The following is a 19487-nucleotide window of genomic DNA, read 5'->3' on the forward strand; positions in this document are numbered from 1 at the left end:
ATTATTATTACTATTACTGCTGTTGTTGTTATTGTTGTTATTATTAGGGGTTAATTCTGTCAACCTATTATTATTGTTATTGTCGTTGATTATCGTGGCAATAACACATGAATGTGTGGTATGATTGTGTGGGTGTGTGTGTGTGTGTAGGGGGGGGTGATATTCTGTGGTGGCATGTTGAGGGTGTGTGTGTTTATCCAAACTGAAATGTCTTCCGCACGTAGCCCGTCTATCTCATAACAGCATGATTTCTCGGAAATCAGCCTGCTCGAGTTGTAGAGCGGCTGCTCTTGTGTGCGCATGCGCGGGATGCTCACCGGGAAAAATCCCCCCTTAGCGCTATAAATACCGAGCGCCGCGCCTCCTCCGTACAGTGAGCGCGAGCTGATCTAGACAGAACTTCAGCAGCAGTTCTGAGAGTGGATTCACGCCTTTACAGGACTTACTCTTTTTGCAGTTTTTCTCATTTGGATACAACATTTGATTATACTGTAAGTGCCTTTGATAATTTGAAACGTTTTCTTACATTATTAATGTAATTAATTACATATTTTTTATAATATTAAAAAAATTACATTAAAAATATTTATAATATTTTTATTGCATTGAATATTATTATTGCATTTATGCTTAGAAATGCTTCGCTTCAGTTGTAGACACGTGTTGTTTTTCTGGTTAAATAAATAACATGATAGGCTAATTATTTCGACTGTTAGTAATGAATGCAAGTTGCAGCAACACGCAGCAATAATGTTGCAAAAAACAACAACAGCATCAAAAGTATCTTTTTAATTTTGCTTTGATGTATTTTGTAGATGCATCTTTGCTTCGATGTAAAAACTAACTGAACAAACCACATTAATACATTATAAAATAAATATTTAGTAAAGATTGAGAATTTTGCACAGTGGAATTTCTCAGATAAGAAAAACAAAGCGCCGTTTCCTGGTCATGAACTTGTCAAAGCGCCTCCCTCCAGATGCACAGCGAGTAAAGCAGCTTGTGTCTCTCCCACAGAAACATGCCTGTGTCCAGAATGCGCATGCGACCCTGGCTGGAGAACAGAATCGACTCCAACACCATCGCTGGACTCACGTGGGTCAACAAGGTAAAGCAATAAGATGGTTAATCACAACCGTCTAGATAAGCATCTGCAAGCGGCGGCATTGTTCTAATGGATCTGCAATGCTTTCAGGAAGAGAAGATGTTCTCCATCCCGTGGAAGCACGCGGCTCGGCACGGCTGGCAGGTGGAAAAAGACGCCTCTCTGTTCAAGCAGTGGGCCATTCACACAGGTGAGCGATCGCTCGAGCGCACACGACTGAGATCACAGTCCACCACAGGTGCACTCAAACTCCTGCTTGTGTTCCTCAGGTAAATACACGGAGGGAGTAACCACACCTGACCCCAAGACCTGGAAAGCCAACTTCCGCTGTGCCATGAACTCGCTCCCCGACATCGAAGAGGTGAAGGACAAGAGCATCAACAAAGGCTGCAGTGCGGTGAGAGTCTACCGCATGCTTCCCGCCATCACCAAGAAGAAGATGAAGAGATCCAGGAGCCGCGACAGCCGCAAACGCAAGGTAAGCACGTGCCAGCGAATCTGCAGCGCAGGTGCTTGGATTTGGCGTGCATCCAGATCGCAGCATTAAAGACGTTTGTTTGTGTGTTCAGATCAAGACGGAGGAGGCCGACACTCACGAGATGCACTCAGAAATGACCCAGGAGAACACCATCGACAGCACCGTCAATCTAAGTAAGGCTTCTCAGATCGAACTTTTCTATCAGAGCTGAGGTGTTCACAAGACTGTGATGTTCATCACATGTGTCTTTTCCCTGAAGGCACCGCCAACCCCTCCGAAATTGCCCCTGCATACGAGGTGGAACTCGGCAACTGTCCTGAAGACCCGTACAAGTTCCAGGTGTCTCCGGTGCACTCCACAGGTAACAGAGCTCTCGCCTCACTTCACCTGTGTCTCTATCACTGATCACTGGCTCAAACTCACCCTGTGTTTTCTCCATCTTTTCACCTGCAGACCTGGAGGAGAACGAAGCCATCATTGAGGTGAGTGTGACCTTTGCTCTCTGTGCATTGTGCTTTTTCATTGACAGGAATACCCCGTAATCAAAGAACAAGCAAAACCCAGCGGCTTACAAGTTCTGTGTTTTGCTCTTGCAGATCTCACGGCAATTGGAACGTGACAGCACACAGTGGCTGCAGAGCAATTTCTTTACAAAGGGGTTCCTGGCCAATGAAGTAGCCACAACAGAATCTCTGAGTCCAGAGAGCCAGTGGAGCGAAAGCTCAGGTAAATGTTGCGTGAGCGCTGTAGACGAGTGTCTGTTCTGAGCTGAGCAGGATCTCACGTGTTTCTCTGTCCTGTTGCTGCAGGAGAGGAGCTGGAGTTCCGGCTCTACACTGAACTGACCCCAGACCTGCATGACGACTCTCTCTGCACCTACACAGAACTCATGAACAGCAGCTCCATGCCACAGACCATGTGTCCTCTATGAGAGCGCCGCCTCGCTCTTCGGACTCTGTCTCACACAGATCTTCTCACTCATGGACAATGGACTCCAATCCACACAATGGCTCAACGCCGTACCTCGGTCTGGATTCTGCTGATCCTCGCGGGACAGACATGTGCTCTTCAGAAACGCTTTCTCTGAAGGATCTTCCAGAACTGAAACTAGACGGCGGATCGTGGCTTTCGCTCTCTCTTGTACAGCTCTGTGACCGTGTAACCTCATGTAATGTGAACTGGAGCGATTCCGTAATGTGCTCATCATGGCAGGGGTTTCCTCACCGATAGGAGTTATATATATATATATACAGTATATATATATTCATTTTACACATGTATCAGATGAGAGTTTGGAAAGGGGTCCTTCACTGTACATAATGTAAATATTTATTTGTAATAAAAAACAAAATGAATTTATTTGCTGTTGTTTGTGCTATACTTTCCTGAGAGAGAGATTTTATTGCCCTGAAGAAGGCCCCATGCCGCTACGCGTGGGCATTTTAAAGTTGTCCATTTAGGACATGTCATTTTTGCAATAAAGACATTTTAATTACGGAGTGCCTCGGCTATCAGAGATCTTCTTTTCTCTGCCTTTTAAGATGTTCTACCTTGGACCGAAGAGCACCCAAATCAAACTTAAAAGGGATTGAGCACGCCATTCATCTTGAATCTAAACAGAGAGATTTTGCCTTTGCCTTTGTTATTTAAATTAAACTTGTTTTATTCCAAGCACCATTTCTCAGTTTCATTTAATCTAAAAAGTTTGATGCACTAAAGCCAAGAATTAATAAAAGAAAATATTTTAAAAGTCCAAGTTATAAAAATAGCTAGTTCAAGTCAGAACTGAAAAACATACAAAGAGTTACATCTAAATGAACTAGTTTATATATTATTTAACATCACTGAATCAACCTAGATACACTGATTGATGCAAACTTAATATTTATGGGTTAAATCCACTTTTTACAGTGTGGACTGAAGTCTCTTTAAAGAGACAGTTCACCCAAAATAACAATGTACAGAGCCTCACATCAAATCACCTGCAGAATGTAAAATAAGCTAGATATTTACACAGTGTTTAGCTGATGTCATCACAAAGGACATAAAGCTATCGTAAAGTGATGCGTGCAACTCTAGAGGTTTAATCTCCTGAAGTGACGGTAAGTCATGTGACACACAAGAACCAATAAGGCATGATGTTATTGACACGTTGCCATATTGGATCCGGCCTCACCTTGTGAAAAGCAATGTGCTGAATTGTACTGGATGTGAACTTGCAATGAACTTCATATCTTTAAAGTTATCACTTGCAGATAATGTCATATTCATGAAATAAAAGGCCACTTAAGTTCACTCATGTACACTTAAATGGTGCACTTTTAAAGTTTTTAATAAAAGTCCATTTGAAATCATTGTTTTAGTAATCTTGTGTCGTGCTTTCAAGAAGACATTTATTTGGATGTGTTGATAAACATTACAGCACACGTAAAGCACTTGAATTTAATTGTAACTATAGTGTCTTATGCAATATTACATTTAAAATCCATATGATTTTTTTATATACATTCTTCATTGCAAATGTGTAAATATAGAGATATTTAAACATATGATATTCAAGTTTAAACAGAAATGGCATTATAGTCAAGTCAGCTTTATTTCTACAGTCGAGACTACGAGTGATGAACAGGAGAATCCCTGATGGAAACCCAGCTGTTTCAGTTCAGATTGTGCTGTAAAGACAGTGGAGTCATTTTTCAGATCCGTTCAGTTCAAAAGGGTGACAGAGTCAGAAGACCAGAGTCCAGCTGGATTCAGTCCAAGAGCTTGTTCTCATCTGATGGTGTCAGTCTGAGCAGATATCCACAGATTTTACTACACGTACAGTATGTGACTTTCTGAGCTAATCGAGCCAAACGAGGCAGTGGTAACGAAACTCCTCTGGTCTGAGTGATACTGATCGTGGTTCGTTGAACTGGCATGAAGTGGGAAGGAAAGAGCCTCGGTCTGTTCATCGGGATGAAATATGAAGACAGATCAGGCAGTAAATGACCAGCTTATCAATGACACTATGAACACTGATAAAGCAGTCATCGAGGAGTTTATTACAGTTTAATATAAACGCTTGTCGGTACATTTAGCAGAACTTTAACCATATTTCAAAGACAACAGAAGTAATTATGAAATATGTAATGCTTAAGCGGGTCAACTAATTGCATTTAATATGAAGTTAATCTATAATACATTTTCATTCAATTGTAAATAACACAGTTAAGGTTTTATTCAGTTCACACTTAAGTATACTCAGTAACACTTTAGTTTAGGGACCGGTTCCCACTGTTAACTAGTTGTTTATTAGCATGCATATTACTGGCATATTGGCTATTTATTAGTACTGATGAAGCACATATTAATGCATGAGCATATTTTAGATGCCTTAATTCACCCCATATCTAAACCTAGCTACTACCTTACTAACCATTAGTAAGCAGCAAATTAAGAGTTTATTGAGGCAAAATTTAAAGTCAATAGTTAGTTAATGGTGAGAATTGGTCCCTTAAAGTGTGACTATTCTTATGAAGTATATTATTTCTGTAATAAAGCATACTTCATTTTCAGAAGGGTCTGTAAAGATGAGCTGATGTGAAAGTGATGAAGTGCTTAAATTTCACTCTGTCCGTCATATAAAGTGATCGTATGGCTTCAGAAGACTCAGTTGTACAATCACTTTAGACCCCACTGACTATTATGGTGTTGATTCTTCAACAAATCTTCATTGTTCCACAGAAGAAAGACAATCGTACATGTTTGGAACTGATACAAAGAGTCTGCTTAATTCATTTCAACTTGATATGGAGCAATACATAAATAAATAAATGTAAAAAAAAACCTCTGACTTAGAAAGTTAATAGCTGTGTTTCTGTTATGGTGAAATTCAGAGAATTCCAGGCATTATTGAGTGAGGAAAGAAGTTTATTTTTCTTTGTTTAGGCAAGAGTGAACATTAGAGCAGAAACCCTTCACACAGATAAATAAGTCAGTTAAGAGAAAAGCATCAAGTGCATCGAAAGCAATCAAGAAAACACATTAAACGAGTGACGAGTGAGGAAAAGCAAAACGGCTCCAAAGCCGAGTAAACGGATATTCAGCTATTAAAACAGCGAAACGTTCCTGTAACGAAGTCCCAGTATTCACATGGAGTTTGTTGGCTTGAGAGTCTGGTCTTCACAGGTCTGCAGGTTTCACACAGCACAGGCTCCCGGCATTAAATCTTGCTCTCTGAAACACAAAAGAAAGAAGGAAGTGTGATGAAAACATCCAGTGAGCAGTTTCCTCTAACCGACCCCAGAGGCCTTTCTCTACATGATATATGTTAGACGGTGTGATTTATGGATGGTCATGTAATACATCACAGATCTGAACCTCCTCTGCTCGTTTTCTTTTTGAGGAAATACATTCTCTCAGACAGTTTTAGACTCGTAAGATGGCATGCCAACGACTTACCCACCTACATATCACAGATTTTATCAGCTGTTGTTTGCGAGACAAGCTAAATTTACAGCAAATACCTACACCTTACACAGTTGTTCTGCCACATGCTTACCCACATTAGAGCCTGCTATAGAGCGTGTCATCTGTTAATGCAAACCTGCTGTGCACTAACTTTCATACACACAAGCATGTACTTCATATTGCCTATAAGCACCTGTGATCATTTATTTTGATAATATTTGAACATTTCACCAACATCACACTCTGCACCATTTCTGAAGGACTAATTTCTCACTTACTAAGGCTTTGTGTGTTGAAGTAATGTTCATGTCTTGCAGTTGTTAAAAGGGTAATCATTTACTTGTCCTCATGTACTCAAGAAGATGTTTTGAGAAACGTCTCAGTGTTCAGTCTTGCTTGGAGTTCAGCATACTTCAAAACGTCTTCAAGAGAAAGTCACACAGATTACAATGAGATGAGAGTAAATTATGACAGAATTATGATTTTTGGATGAACTGTGCCATAAAAGTGTCATAAATCCAATCAGATTTGATATTTATGAATGAAACTATGAGTTCCTGGACAACCATAAGCACACACAGAAACATAATTATTGAAATAAATACAGTGAAATATAAAGAGACATGTACGGATGATAAGATATGAAAGTGTTATTCCTGTTATTCCATCCCTCCCTGAGTGCAATTAGAATGACAGACTTGCATCCATTAAACACACTCAGAGAGAAATCCAGACATGACGTTCTGTCTGCTCTAATGCACCTCACTTGATGATGAAATCATCCACTCCCGGTTAGATGAAATATGTCCAGTTAACTAAAACTAAAACCATATTTTTTTGACTTGAAATATAAAATAATATAACCCCACCGCTCAAAAAAACAACACTAGACATTTCACTTATAGATAGCTAGAGACCCGTCTCTCTTCTCCCGTTCATAGCAAAATCACCTGTATGCATTGTGTTCAACCAAGTGTCCTTCCTTTCACAGGAGAGGTATCTAAAGCACACGACTGATCACTGGGGTTCCTCAGGGATCGGTTCTTGGACCGCTCCTCTTCTCCATATACACTACTTCACTCAGACACATCATTCAGGCACAATGATCCTCTTTTATAAAATGTTGTGCAGAAACCATCCTAAATGTGATCTAACGATCTTCTTTCAAATAAGCGTCCGTGTGATTCATGAAATGAACGTACGCACAGAAAACACACACATGCCACGCTTTCAGATGTGAAATATATGAATCGCAAATGGTTTCAGCTCTCTGCCTTGTAAATCACTCCTAATTAATGTCATTAACATGTAAAAGTACTGCAGTACTCCGAAAAAGTGAGTATGTCTGCTCAGACCCTGACGTGACGCTAAGCACTTTTCCACATCAAAGACAGTTTTTACAAATATAAGTGCTGGCGTGGATTTAAGATCAAGTTCAAGTCATCGGTGCTCGCCTACAGAACAGCCATGGACTCTTCACCCTCCCACCTCCACTCTCTTCTAAGCATCTATATTGCCTCCAGAAGCCTGCGGTCGGTAAACAAGCGGCGGCTCGTTGTCCCATTGCAGGGAGGCACAAAATCTCTCTCCAAGATGTTCTCTTTCACCGTACCCCGCCGGTGAAATAAACTACCAAACCAGCCAAATCCCTCACAGTCTTCAAGAAACAACTGAAAACTCATCTCTTCCGTGAGCTTTTATCCTTATCCCTTCCTGTCATAGCTTTTACTATTTTAATGATGACTCAAACCTTGTATAATGGGCGCTTCTCATGTTTATTGCCAAGGTATGGTAAATTGCTTTATGTATTCCTCAGTTGTAAGTCGCTTTGAATAAAAGCACCTGCCAAATGAATGTAAATGTAAAATAAAGTATTAAACTTATTTCATTTCAGCTAGGTGCCAAGCAATATTTCTCATTTCTTCATTTAGTTTAAATGTAGTTTGATGCAGTAAAACAAATAAAAGTAAAACTGAAATAAAAATGTAAATATTTAAATAAATAAATAAAAAGACAAAAATAAAACAACAAAAATTTTAAAACATTAAATGAAATTAAAAATGAAAAAGAAAAATTAAAAACATCAAAAACAACAACAACAACAAATCAATAGTGTGTCAGTGATACTAAAATATCACTTAAATGCACTTGCTCTGGTTCAGATCAACGGACTGTTACACTGAGAGAAGTCCCCCTACTTCAGCGAAGACACGTTCTCCACATTAGAGGAAGAGACAAGCCACTTCCAGACGCAGGGAAACATGCTCATCTGTGAAGACCTGAACGCAAGAACAGGACTACAGCCGGACTTCCAAATAACCATGATGATATAGTAAATAAGAATGGGAAAGACCTCCTGCAGCTCTGTGGAAGCCTGGGTCTGTATATCATCAATGGTAGGTTACGAGGAGACACTTTAGGGAGAATCACACTGAGCTCACCTCTGGGGAATAGCACAGTTGATTATATGATAACAGACATAGATCCATCGTCTCTCAGATCATTCACTGATAGAGAACTAACCCCTCTGTCTGATCACAGTCAGATCACTGTGTATCTCAAACAGACTGAAAATAACACTAACACAAAGCCCAGTAAACTGTACAACATCAGAACACCATACAGATGGGCTAAAAACAGCACTGAAGAATATCAGAAAGCACTTAGCAGCCAAAAAATACAAGCGCTGAGAGATAACTTTGTAAATAACACCTATGCTCACACTAATGAAGGGGTCAGTCCTGCGGTCAAAGAGTTAAATTACATATTTGAAAAATCAGCAAAACTATCCAAACTGAAAACTAAAAAGTGAACACAAACCAATTTTGAAAAAATTGGAATAATCTGGAAAAAAAAACTGATCATAAATAATTGGCTATCCAAAATGGAGAAATATGGGAAAGTCATCTCCAAACAGATTTTACAATAACTGATAAAGAACTTAAAGAAAAAATCAAAAACCTCCAACTCAAAAAAGCATCTGGACCTGATGGGAATGAAATTATAAAACGCACAAGCAGTAAATTCCAATTAGCCATTCTAAAACTATTCAATGTGATTCTGAGTGTAGGTTACTTCCCTGACATCTGGAATCAAGGCTTGATCACACCAATCTTTAAAAATGGAGATATGACCTTATCAAATCAATGTACACTGAAAGTAAATGTGGCGTAAAAATCAGCACCAAAGGTACGAGGTATCTTTCCCAGGAGTGTGGAGTGAGACAGGGCTGCTGCTTAAGCCCAACTTTACTTAACATCTACATCAATGAACTGGAGATCAGTCTGGAGCGATCACCCTACACACCTCACAGATCAGATCTGCTTCTGCGGTCTCTCACTCAACATGCTTTACAGCAGAACCTGGACCTGCCAGAACAATACTGCCAGACCTGAAGAAAACCAAAATCATGATCTCTCAGAAAAGATCCAGATCCCAGGGAACATTAGGCACTAACCAGATAACACACACATCACACTACAACTACCTGGGTTTGAAAATCACATCCACAGGAAACTTTTATCCTGCTGTGAATGAACTGAGAGATAAAGCACGCAGGGCCTTCTACGCCAAAAAACAGCAATGTCCTATAGACATCCCTATTAGAATGTGGCTGAAAATATCAGAATCAGTAATTGAGCCCGTTGTCCTCTATGGCAGTGAGGTGTGGGGTCCACTGACGAATCCAAATCAAGATCTCACCAAACATCCAATTGAGACCCTGCATGCAGAACTCTGTAAAATATACATTACACGTGCACCGGCACACAACAAATAACACATGCAGGGCAGAATTAGGCAAATATCCTCTAATCATAAAGATACAAAAAAAGGAAATTAAATTCTGGAAACATTTGAAACTCAGTGACCCCCGATCATATCATTATAAAGCCCTGCAACACCAAGAGATGAGCAAAGAAAGCAGCTGATCCAGAGCTTCAGTCCTGATGCTTCACTAACATCTACTGATGCTCTGAACCACATCAGAACCAATCAGATCACTGCACACACCAAACACAAACACAACAACAGAGTAAAGTGCTCTAGAGAGAGAGTAGAGTATGGCAGAGTATCTGTACACAGTGTCAGATAAGAAACTGACCAGACACAGACTCAGCGGACACAAGCTGATGATAGAGACGGACAGAGATTGTGTTCACACTGTGATCTGAATCAGATGGAAACAGAACTGCACTTCCTCACAGAATGCTCCAAACACACGCACACACAGACAGTGTTCTGTGATCAAATACAGCAGATCCATCAGACATTTAAAACTCTCTCAAACCAGGAGAAACTGCTGTATCTGTGAGGAGAACACAAGAACTGCTGTGTGTTTGCTGCTCATGTGTCTGTCTGTCACCAGAGAAGAGAAAACACTCACCTGCCCTGATCTGATGTGTCCAGCACATGCCATATTACTCTGTTATATTGCCTCTGCAAATCTAATACTATATCTGATTTTATTTCTAACTTATACACTTACTTTGCACTACATGCTTAATACGTTTTATATATTTTTATTATTACTATTATTCTTTTTCTTTCTGTTAATACATATGTGCACTATTTGTAAGCAGCCCAGCTGCAGCTGGTTTAGCAATACTAATGTACAGTTTTTGTCACGCCAATAAAGCTCACCTAAACTGAAATTGAATTGAAATTTAAAGATACAATGACTGATTCGTCTCGACCATCTGTGTCGTTTACACGCAGCATGTGTCTGATTATAATAAAGCTCTGAGCAAACATTCACTCGAGCTGATCCGTGTTTTTGAAGCTCTTGTTGTCTTGGCACTGCCTTCAGATGGTTGTTCTTTGTGCTTCTATTGAAATGCTTGTCACGCCATATATAGACGCTGTAGGTTTTTCAGGTCAGGGCAGAAAAGTGATTAAAGCGCTGGACTCATCCAGCCAGTCGAGCAGACAAACACACATACGTGACCAAAGCAGAAACACATTACTGCTGAATAACACATTATGTAAGAATTCACACATCTAAAAACATCTGGGGCACTGGAGCAGCTGCGGACGGATCTGTCCTCAGGTGAGTGCAGTCACTCGTGAGGAGAGATACGCCAAAAACCAGACCGTCAGCCTGACCTTGACCTTGACCCTAAGTCTGAGTCTGACCTCGCAGCACCAGAGCGACCCACAAACAACCTGTCAATCAAAACATTAAACAGGAAAAACAAACCAAAAAAAATGACATGCAGTGAATTTTCATTCATCTGTCAATCATGAACATGCATCATTCAGACCAGTCAGACACCTCTGACGCTACTGTCCAAAGAATGAAGAATGCATGTATCTGAAGTATGCATATATAGCACACTCACACACACACACACACACACACACTAAATAACATACACACACTCACACACACACACACACACACACACACACTAAATAACATACACACACACACATACACACATTCACACTCACACACACTCACTAACACACACACACAAAAAATGTTGCTTAAAGAAAGTACTGCTTAAAAATTAAATCCAAGTTTCGTTTACATTCTTTTTTTGTGATATTCACGTTAAATATTAGCCTGTTAAATCTTACAACAATAGCTCAGCCACAAATGAAAATGTGAAGCAATCTTATATGATAACAGGAGATGCACTTTTTCACTGCAGGAAGTGTTATTATGGATTATAGACTCTATGTATTTGAGTTAAAAACATCTTAATGCTGGATGTGTTTCATCTTTTGTCTTCTCCAGATGTTCACTGATGGACTGGAGTGCTGTGGATTACTTGTGGATTATTGTGATGTTTTTATCAGCTGTTTGGACTCTCATTCTGACGGCACCCATTCACCTGAACTATTCCTGTAAATGGTCATGATTCCTTCAGCAGAGGTCAAATGTAATGAAGCATGATTAAATCAGTTTCAGTCTGTTTCTCCGCTCTGGTTTGGCAGCAGATGTCTAGTTAGTGTACTTGTAACAGGTCGCTCTATCGTGGCTCTCTCGGTGCCGGCGGGAGATTTCTCTGTCCTTCCAAGCGTACACATCACTGACAGAAAGAGGAACATAATCATCTGCTTATTTGACACATTTCACAAGACTGTTTCCTTCCACAATAGTCTGATCCTGAACATTCAGCATTTTTCAACTATGGGCAACACTCTTGGGAACTTTTTACCTTCATCATTTGTTTTTATGTCTTTTTCAAATACCTTGGATATTATTTAGTAATTTGTAACATAAAAAACATAAAACCAGTGGACATTAATACACAACTGTTCAAGTTTGGGTTCAGTACAATTTAAAAAAATAAAATAAAATTAATACTTTTATTCATTAAGGACGCATTAAATTGATCAAAAGTGACATTAAAGAGAATGTTATACTATATTTCTATGTCAAATAAATGTTGCTCTTTTTTATTATGTACATTTCATTAAGTACAAAAATATGAAAATGTATTTGTAATATACTTAGCATGAAATAAATGTATTATAAATACATTTAGGTATAATTATTTTCACTGGGGTTACCGGTTCTTCATGCATCAGTTGATCATTTATGGAAGTAAAATGCATGTATATAGGGTAGGGTAATATTTTATTAATTTATATTTAGTGAATGCAGTTCCCCATTTGTCATCAAAGGCTTCTGGCACCATCTGTAGCGAAACCTAAAAGTCCCGTCCTGACCGCCGTTTCTCACAACACCAGGCTTTCTGGGTCTTTTCCGAAGCACATGTCACTCACACACATGTACAGATGAACCTCGTTTATCAGCCCTGAATAAAACTCTACGTTAGTATTTCACTTCCCTGGAGGTTTCCCTTTCCTTACGCAACATCACAATAAAAAAGAGTTATTTTTGGACATGTTTCAACATGACAGACAAATGAAGTGTGTCTCCTCTGATTCACTGGGGTTAAGCAGACGTTTAGGCCGCATCGTTGGCTTAAAAATAACCAGGATGTTTACACGAGAGACTCTTTTACAGTGAAGCGAGCTGAAGCGTGTTTGGCGAGTGTGAGTGATTCAGCGAGCGCAGGGTTTTCCCCGCTCTTATCACACACACTAACGCCCACTGATGGTATTTCCCAAAATTTTTGACCTTGACCGCTGCAGGTTACAGAAGAGCAATAGGGGATCTTTGGGTGGTACACTAAAGCATACTGTGAATAAAATGAAGGATCTATTTCTACTTGATCTAACTCAGTTTTTTTCTGCTTCATCTAACTTCCACTGATGTCATTTGTCAGGTTTATTTGCAGATTAAACAACATCTTTGACTTGCATGAAGTTCATTTAAAACTCACATTAAGTACATTATTTAGACATTAACTGTGAAAATATTCACTGCCTCCGGCAGCTGTATTTCTACTGTTAATAACTAGAGATGCACTGAAATTAAAAATCAGGATCAATTTGGCCAAAAACCTAAAATGATAAAGTCTTTGTATAATTGTATAACAGTAATTTTAGACTTTTAATTAATGTCTTGTCTTGTGTTGCTTTGCTTTTTGTTACCACAATTAGATTCCAATTAAATTCCACTTGACCAAAAATTGAAACAAAAAAACAAAATAAAGTTTATTTAACAAATAATTAATTACATTTATCTAATAATCAACACTCCAATACAACTTGAGTTGTACTAACATTTAAATTGCATATAAGCTACTTTTTATATTAACGTTTTCATAGAAGAATTATGTTTCTACTAATTTTTTGGTGAAATTTTTAAAGGATGCCTAGTCATCTTTTGATACAAGGTGCACTACTTAATAGAGAGATAATTAATTGATAGATTTAATTAGGACAAGACTATAATATTAAATTAAATGCAAGTCAGAGTGTTACAATGTAAATGTAACAGCGTTGAGATTTTTTTGTATATGGTTCAAATTCTTTTAGATATCATATGCATTTAAAAAGAAAATGACTGCTTCCATGCAGAAGACTAGGCAACTATTCTAGAGGTAACTAGATTATAATTATTTGAATATGTTTCAATATAATATACACTGTAAAAAATAAGTGTCATTTTAACTGTACAATTTTGTAAAAACGCTACAAAAAAAAAGTGTTAATAGGTTAACAGTAAGTTCCTGTACTATATACAGGGAAAAACTGTAAAAGATCTAACCAGACATTTCATGTAATTTTACAGTAAAATGCTGTTAATTTTACAGTTTTTAGAAATAAAAAAAAGAACAAATCAATGTATAATTTACAGTCAAAAACTGTAAACTGATATTCCCAGAATTCCCTGTGTGACGCTCCACATTTGAAAGTATTTTTGTTTAAATAATCATGTTTTTTAAATAGTTTTTTGTTATCAGTTGTACATTTGGGCTTTATGTTACATCTTCTGCTGTTTAATGAAAGTTTATTGAATTGTTTAAGTATCGTGTGTCACCATGATGGTGTTTTGTGTTTGCATGAATGACTTTGTGCACCTTCTATATATTAATATAAACTTCTGCTTGTGGCGAAGCTACTTGTGATGAACTTCGATTCTTCATGTGGCTTTCTCTTTTACCACCTGCATTATTATGGTGGTTGTCAGTATGTTAAAGGTACAAAACAGATTTTAATAGCAGTGTGCGTTGTTGAATTTACTGGTTTACATTCAAATTTTCTTGTTTGTAAATAACAGTTTTATACTGTAAAATTTACAGTTTTTGGCCGTAATTGTGTTTACAGTTTTTCTGTATTTTTTACAAAAGTATTCTGGCAACCACAGCTGCCAAAATTATTTTGTCAGCCAGACATCATAAAAACAACAAACTATAAGATAGATAGATAGATAGATAGATAGATAGATAGATGTTAATGTTATAATGTTATAATGTTAATAAAATGGTACAAGACTCTTTTAACATTTTAACAGAAAAACTCCATGAGATCACGTGGAGATAATATTCTTTTTTTTTTAACTGATTTATAAGAAACAGATTGTTTAATGTGTAGCAGTAATCATTTTTACATGTACTTTTACATTTAAATATGTTTATTTTCTAACAGAAAAGTATGTTAACACAGACACCGGCCGTGTGTCATTGTGTTACAGCTGAAATGTTGCATGCTCTCAAAAGACAAGATTCATGGTTCGAATTTCATCATAAAACCCCAAAATCACCTCAGACCCCAGAGCGTTAATGAACACTGATATGGATTCTTGAATCAAGATCGTCTTTAAGTCTGTGCTGTTTTCTGAAGTGTGAAACAAAACTTCACCAAGTTACGATATGAAACAAAGTCTAAGCTTTCTAGTTCTGTCTGTTTCATGATGAAATACAAACCTTAAAATCAACAAATCTATATTGGAAGCCTAGCTCTAGAGTTTAGATGTTTATGGGTGAAGTCATTAAAGAGTGAATGGGGAACCAGTATATCTAATAGAGTTCAATATAAAGCTGGTTATGGAACACATTGATAAAGGTGAAGAGAGTAAAACACTCTGAGATGAAAGACCTGCAGAGCTTTAAGCTAAAAGGCTTTTACCAGAGAAATAAAACAGTGAAACATGCTGTGTGTGAGTTTAGTCTGTTTTCCTCACACAAACACTGCAGTGTGTTAAAAGAGCTTGAGAAGGAAATCCTAATACAGGATCATATAGGCCTTGTCTTAAAGAATCCTTCTGTGTTCAGCATGAGCGTGTGCGGATGGGGCGACTAACAGTGTTCTGGAGGAAGTGGTGAGAAAACGTTGAGGTGCTGCCCTTCCTCTGCAGCGGGTCACAACTGAGGCTTCCAGCTCCAACGGCAACAAATCAGAGCTCTGCAGATTAATACAGATGACAGATAGCTTCTGTTTCACTCGGAGACAACACTAACTCCACATAAATCAAGCTGATCTCCTCCAACTCCTTTAAAACAGCTTTACAAGCTTAATAGCTGATGAATTTCACCAAGTCAGTCAAGTCACATGTCTATAGCTCTCTATAGTCTTTACACTCTCAGAAATAAAAGGTACAAAAGCTGTCACTAGAGCAGTACCTTTATAAAAAAAGGTACATTTTTGAACCTTTTAGGTACTTATATTTACACTTCAGGTACTTATATGTATCTTTAAGGTACAAATATGGACTGTTTAGGAACAAAGGTGTGCCTTTTGAAAAGGTACCGCCCCAGTGGGAGCTTTTGTACCTTTTTTTCTGAGAGTGTATAAAGATCATTTCAAAGCAGCTTCACAGCAGTAAACAGGAAAATAACAGACTGTAAAGAGACAATAGTGCCTTTATTCAGCTCTACTGATGATGTCCACCAGTCATTTGACTACTAGTACTGCTAGTTACAAGATATATGATAGATATATAAGATATATACTCTCACACGCACACACATACAGGTGCATCTCAATAAATTAGAATGTCGTGGAAAAGTTCATTTATTTCAGTAATTCAACTCAGATTGTGAAACTGGTGTATTAAATAAATTCAGTGCACACAGGCTGAAGTAGTTTAAGTCTTTGGTTCTTTTAATTGTGATGATTTTGGCTCACATTTAACAAAAACCCACCAAATCTCAACAAATAAGAATATGGTGACATGCAGATTAGCTAATCAACTCAAAACTATATACATCTGTTTTGTCCTGCTCAGTTCATCGCTAGTTTTTTGTATCGTCCCCATCCAGTGAATTCAGTTAAGTTTGAGAAGCTTGAATGGAAATGGTTCATAATAAAAGTAGCCTGTCATGTACATTTTTTCATATTTGTTCCCCACTCATCACGTGTCATATCACATCTCGACTTATTTGCTGACTTTCCTATTAAACAAGTACACTCATCTACAAAGAAAAAAAACATTCTGAGGAACTGATGCCACAGCTGAGTCTGCCATAAATATTCACACAATACTGAAACTGTGTATGTTGATTTTAAACAAATATTCATATGTATTTATGATGTGAAAATAATGCACATACAGCTGTTACTTTTATTTCATTTATTGTTGTTGTTGTTGTTATTTAAAAGATGGGAACATCTAAATTACTGGTTTTATTTAAGTCAAAATATGAAAAAAAAAAAATATATATAGCCTATTTAATTCACAAATAATAACATCACATGATCTGTAGTTTATCATGTTCTGTGCCTTCCTCTAATCAATGCAAAGCTGTAATTACATAAAGACAGAGTTATGTTACATGGAAAATTCTCTGAATTATTACGAAAACAGTGCAAAGAGAGTGGGGAAAACATGAGAAAAACATGAGGGATGGATTCCTTTCCTTCATTTTTCAAAACTAGAATTAATTTTCAAGTGCCATGCAAAGGCAACAATGGTTTTATTAATAGAGCATCTGCTCACGCTGATCTCCTCTTTCATGCTTTGGTATAAACACAGAAGCTGAAGTCGTCTTTCAGGTTTCAGTCATTGTTTAGCTTACACTGGAAGCACAATAACCCACAGACCCGGTTATGATTACACACTCTTCAGCTGGAAGAACTGGTACGAGGCCGAACTGGAGGAGAGTCCATTACCACTCCAAAAACATCCAAAAGCCACTGAGATCTGCTCAGTATCACTCTCAGAACAAAAGGCACAGAAGCTGACACTGGGACGCTTTTACACCCCTGAAGAGAGCATACTACAGCAGTATCTGAAGCACCTCACTGGTGCATATCTGTATCTTTTGGAGGAAAAAAAAAAAGAGCTCATCAGCTCTTGGTCGTTTTAACGCTGGTGTTTGCGGAAGAGCTCACACAGCAGATGAATGTCAGTATCGGCTCAGGAATGTGTTTATCACACGTTTGCTGTAGTTTGACACAAGCCATGTTCTCTTTATGGCTTTTCTGCTGCAGTCATAAAACGAAATGCAAATTGACGCTTTCCAGTCCTGGAACTCATCCAGTCTCAGCGCCGTCATTAGGGCAGGTCAGAGGTCAGCGGTCAGAACAGATCCGCGTGACCCACTGTACGTCTGCATGCTCTCCTTCAGGTCCTCTGATTCTCCCACAGTCCACAGAGTTCTCGCACACAGATGCAGCCCTACATCTAGTGATATACGCAGATTACTGAGAAGGCAATATATTATTATCACATACATATATTCATCCTCAAGGTTACGACATGTATAAGATGCCCACAGAAAACTGTATATAGACATGTTAATGATATGTATAATTAATTTTTATATGATAATATATCTAGCAAATATTTATTGTTTCTAAAATTTTTATTTTCATTTATGTAGAAATGTATAATATTCATGAGGTGCACGTTTTGAATAATTTAGAGATGCATATTGTTTGGTGTCATTAGTTCTGCTCCGAAAACAAAATAATAAAGAAGAAATATTGCAGTAAAATATAGTTAACAGGGCTCCAGACTGCCACTAAAATGGTCGCAAATGATTTTAAATTAATTTATTAATAATTTATTAATTATATATGAATATGTTTTTGCTGAAACTGTATAAATATACATGTTAGGAATTGAAAAATATGCATGTAGTGCCTTTTTCCTGATTGTTTTGGCATCACACCTTCGGTTGTGTTGATGTAATAAACAGAAACGATGCGCATCAGTCCTGATCTCGAGCAGCTAAAGCAGCATGAGAGACAGCGAGAAAGACGGAGGCGTGAGGAGTAAACGTGCGGAAAGCAGTGTCTGTTTCGTGCACAACTACAACAGGTAAAGCTGTCAGCTGTATAGATATTGGCAATATCGTTAACAGTTCACCTTTATAACCGATACTAACATGGCTTCTTCTTCTCAAGATCTTAGTCTGTATGCTGTGTTCTGTTAAAGGCAGGCAGCTCATTTGGGTCAAAAACATGTTTTGTTGTGCTGGTCGAAAGTCTCTTCACATCCCGATAGCAGTCACTGATTAAAGTGGTATAAATGTATTCCATAAATTGTTAGTCCAATCAAATGTATGGTCCGAACATTGCGATAGGCTGTCCTGCCTGCCTGTCATATATGTATTTGCATAGCTCTGCGCAGACATGAGACGTCATCAGCGCCTTCCAGCGAGAGTGAAAGGTGCTATTACTGTAATATTATGCGCTTTGTACTGTAATGTTTTCTGGAGGGTGAATGGGACGTGAGGTAATGTGACAGCGCTGCGTTCTCATCGTATCGCAGGTTAGTCTCCGTCTGAGAGCGGTCATGTGTTCTGGAGGAGCCGTGGATTTGCAGAGTGATTATGCAGATCTTGCTTTCCGAAATCGCTCACCCTACCTTTAACGCGTGATCTTCATCTTATTCGTAGTGCACTTGCTGTCTAATAAACACAATAAGCTTTGAGCTCTGTTACATTTTATTAAACAAAATATCAGCTTTAAAATTCTGCCGAATTCATAACAAAATTTAAACAATAAATACAGTTTTGGTGCTATTTAATGCGGCATGAGAGATTGCTTTTGCGCCTCAGTTCAACCTGTCATATTTTTCTCTTTATTACTATAGTATGAAATGAACATGAATGAACATCAGAAGGTATAAGACGCAGTACAGGT

The 19487-nt window shown here is 38.1% G+C and overlaps 2 protein-coding genes and 1 long non-coding RNA gene across 4 annotated transcripts in view; 2 read left to right on the forward strand and 1 right to left on the reverse strand.

Annotated features, from left to right (window-relative positions):
* The first annotated feature begins 340 nt into the window (after positions 1–340).
* Positions 341–2942, forward strand: LOC109055222 (interferon regulatory factor 1). Its single transcript, XM_019072461.2, has 9 exons — positions 341–491; positions 1018–1108; positions 1196–1295; positions 1375–1583; positions 1675–1756; positions 1843–1944; positions 2037–2065; positions 2180–2309; positions 2393–2942. Exons 2-9 carry the CDS (start codon positions 1022–1024, stop codon positions 2512–2514), a joined length of 861 nt encoding a protein of 286 aa, XP_018928006.1. The 5' UTR covers positions 341–491; positions 1018–1021; the 3' UTR covers positions 2515–2942.
* Positions 2943–4604: 1662 nt separating this feature from the next.
* LOC109055224 overlaps positions 4605–19487 on the reverse strand; it is a 23594-nt gene continuing 8711 nt past the window's right edge. The window contains exons 2-3 of one of the 2 annotated variants that reach the window (XR_002011958.2): positions 6314–6457; positions 4605–5801 (exon numbers count right to left, since the gene is read on the reverse strand). This is a non-coding gene — a long non-coding RNA (uncharacterized LOC109055224). The remainder of the gene's footprint in view (positions 5802–6313; positions 6458–19487) is intronic. The other variant, XR_006157715.1, reaches the window with a different exon arrangement.
* The window catches only part of LOC109055253 (solute carrier family 22 member 5-like), a 25798-nt gene continuing 24849 nt past the window's right edge, over positions 18539–19487 (forward strand). Inside the window, exon 1 of the mRNA XM_042748471.1 lies at positions 18539–18660. The gene's annotated coding sequence lies outside the window, so the exon portion shown is untranslated. The remainder of the gene's footprint in view (positions 18661–19487) is intronic.

This window comes from Cyprinus carpio, chromosome B21 (assembly GCF_018340385.1).
Source record: "Cyprinus carpio isolate SPL01 chromosome B21, ASM1834038v1, whole genome shotgun sequence".
Taxonomy (NCBI): domain Eukaryota; kingdom Metazoa; phylum Chordata; class Actinopteri; order Cypriniformes; family Cyprinidae; genus Cyprinus; species Cyprinus carpio.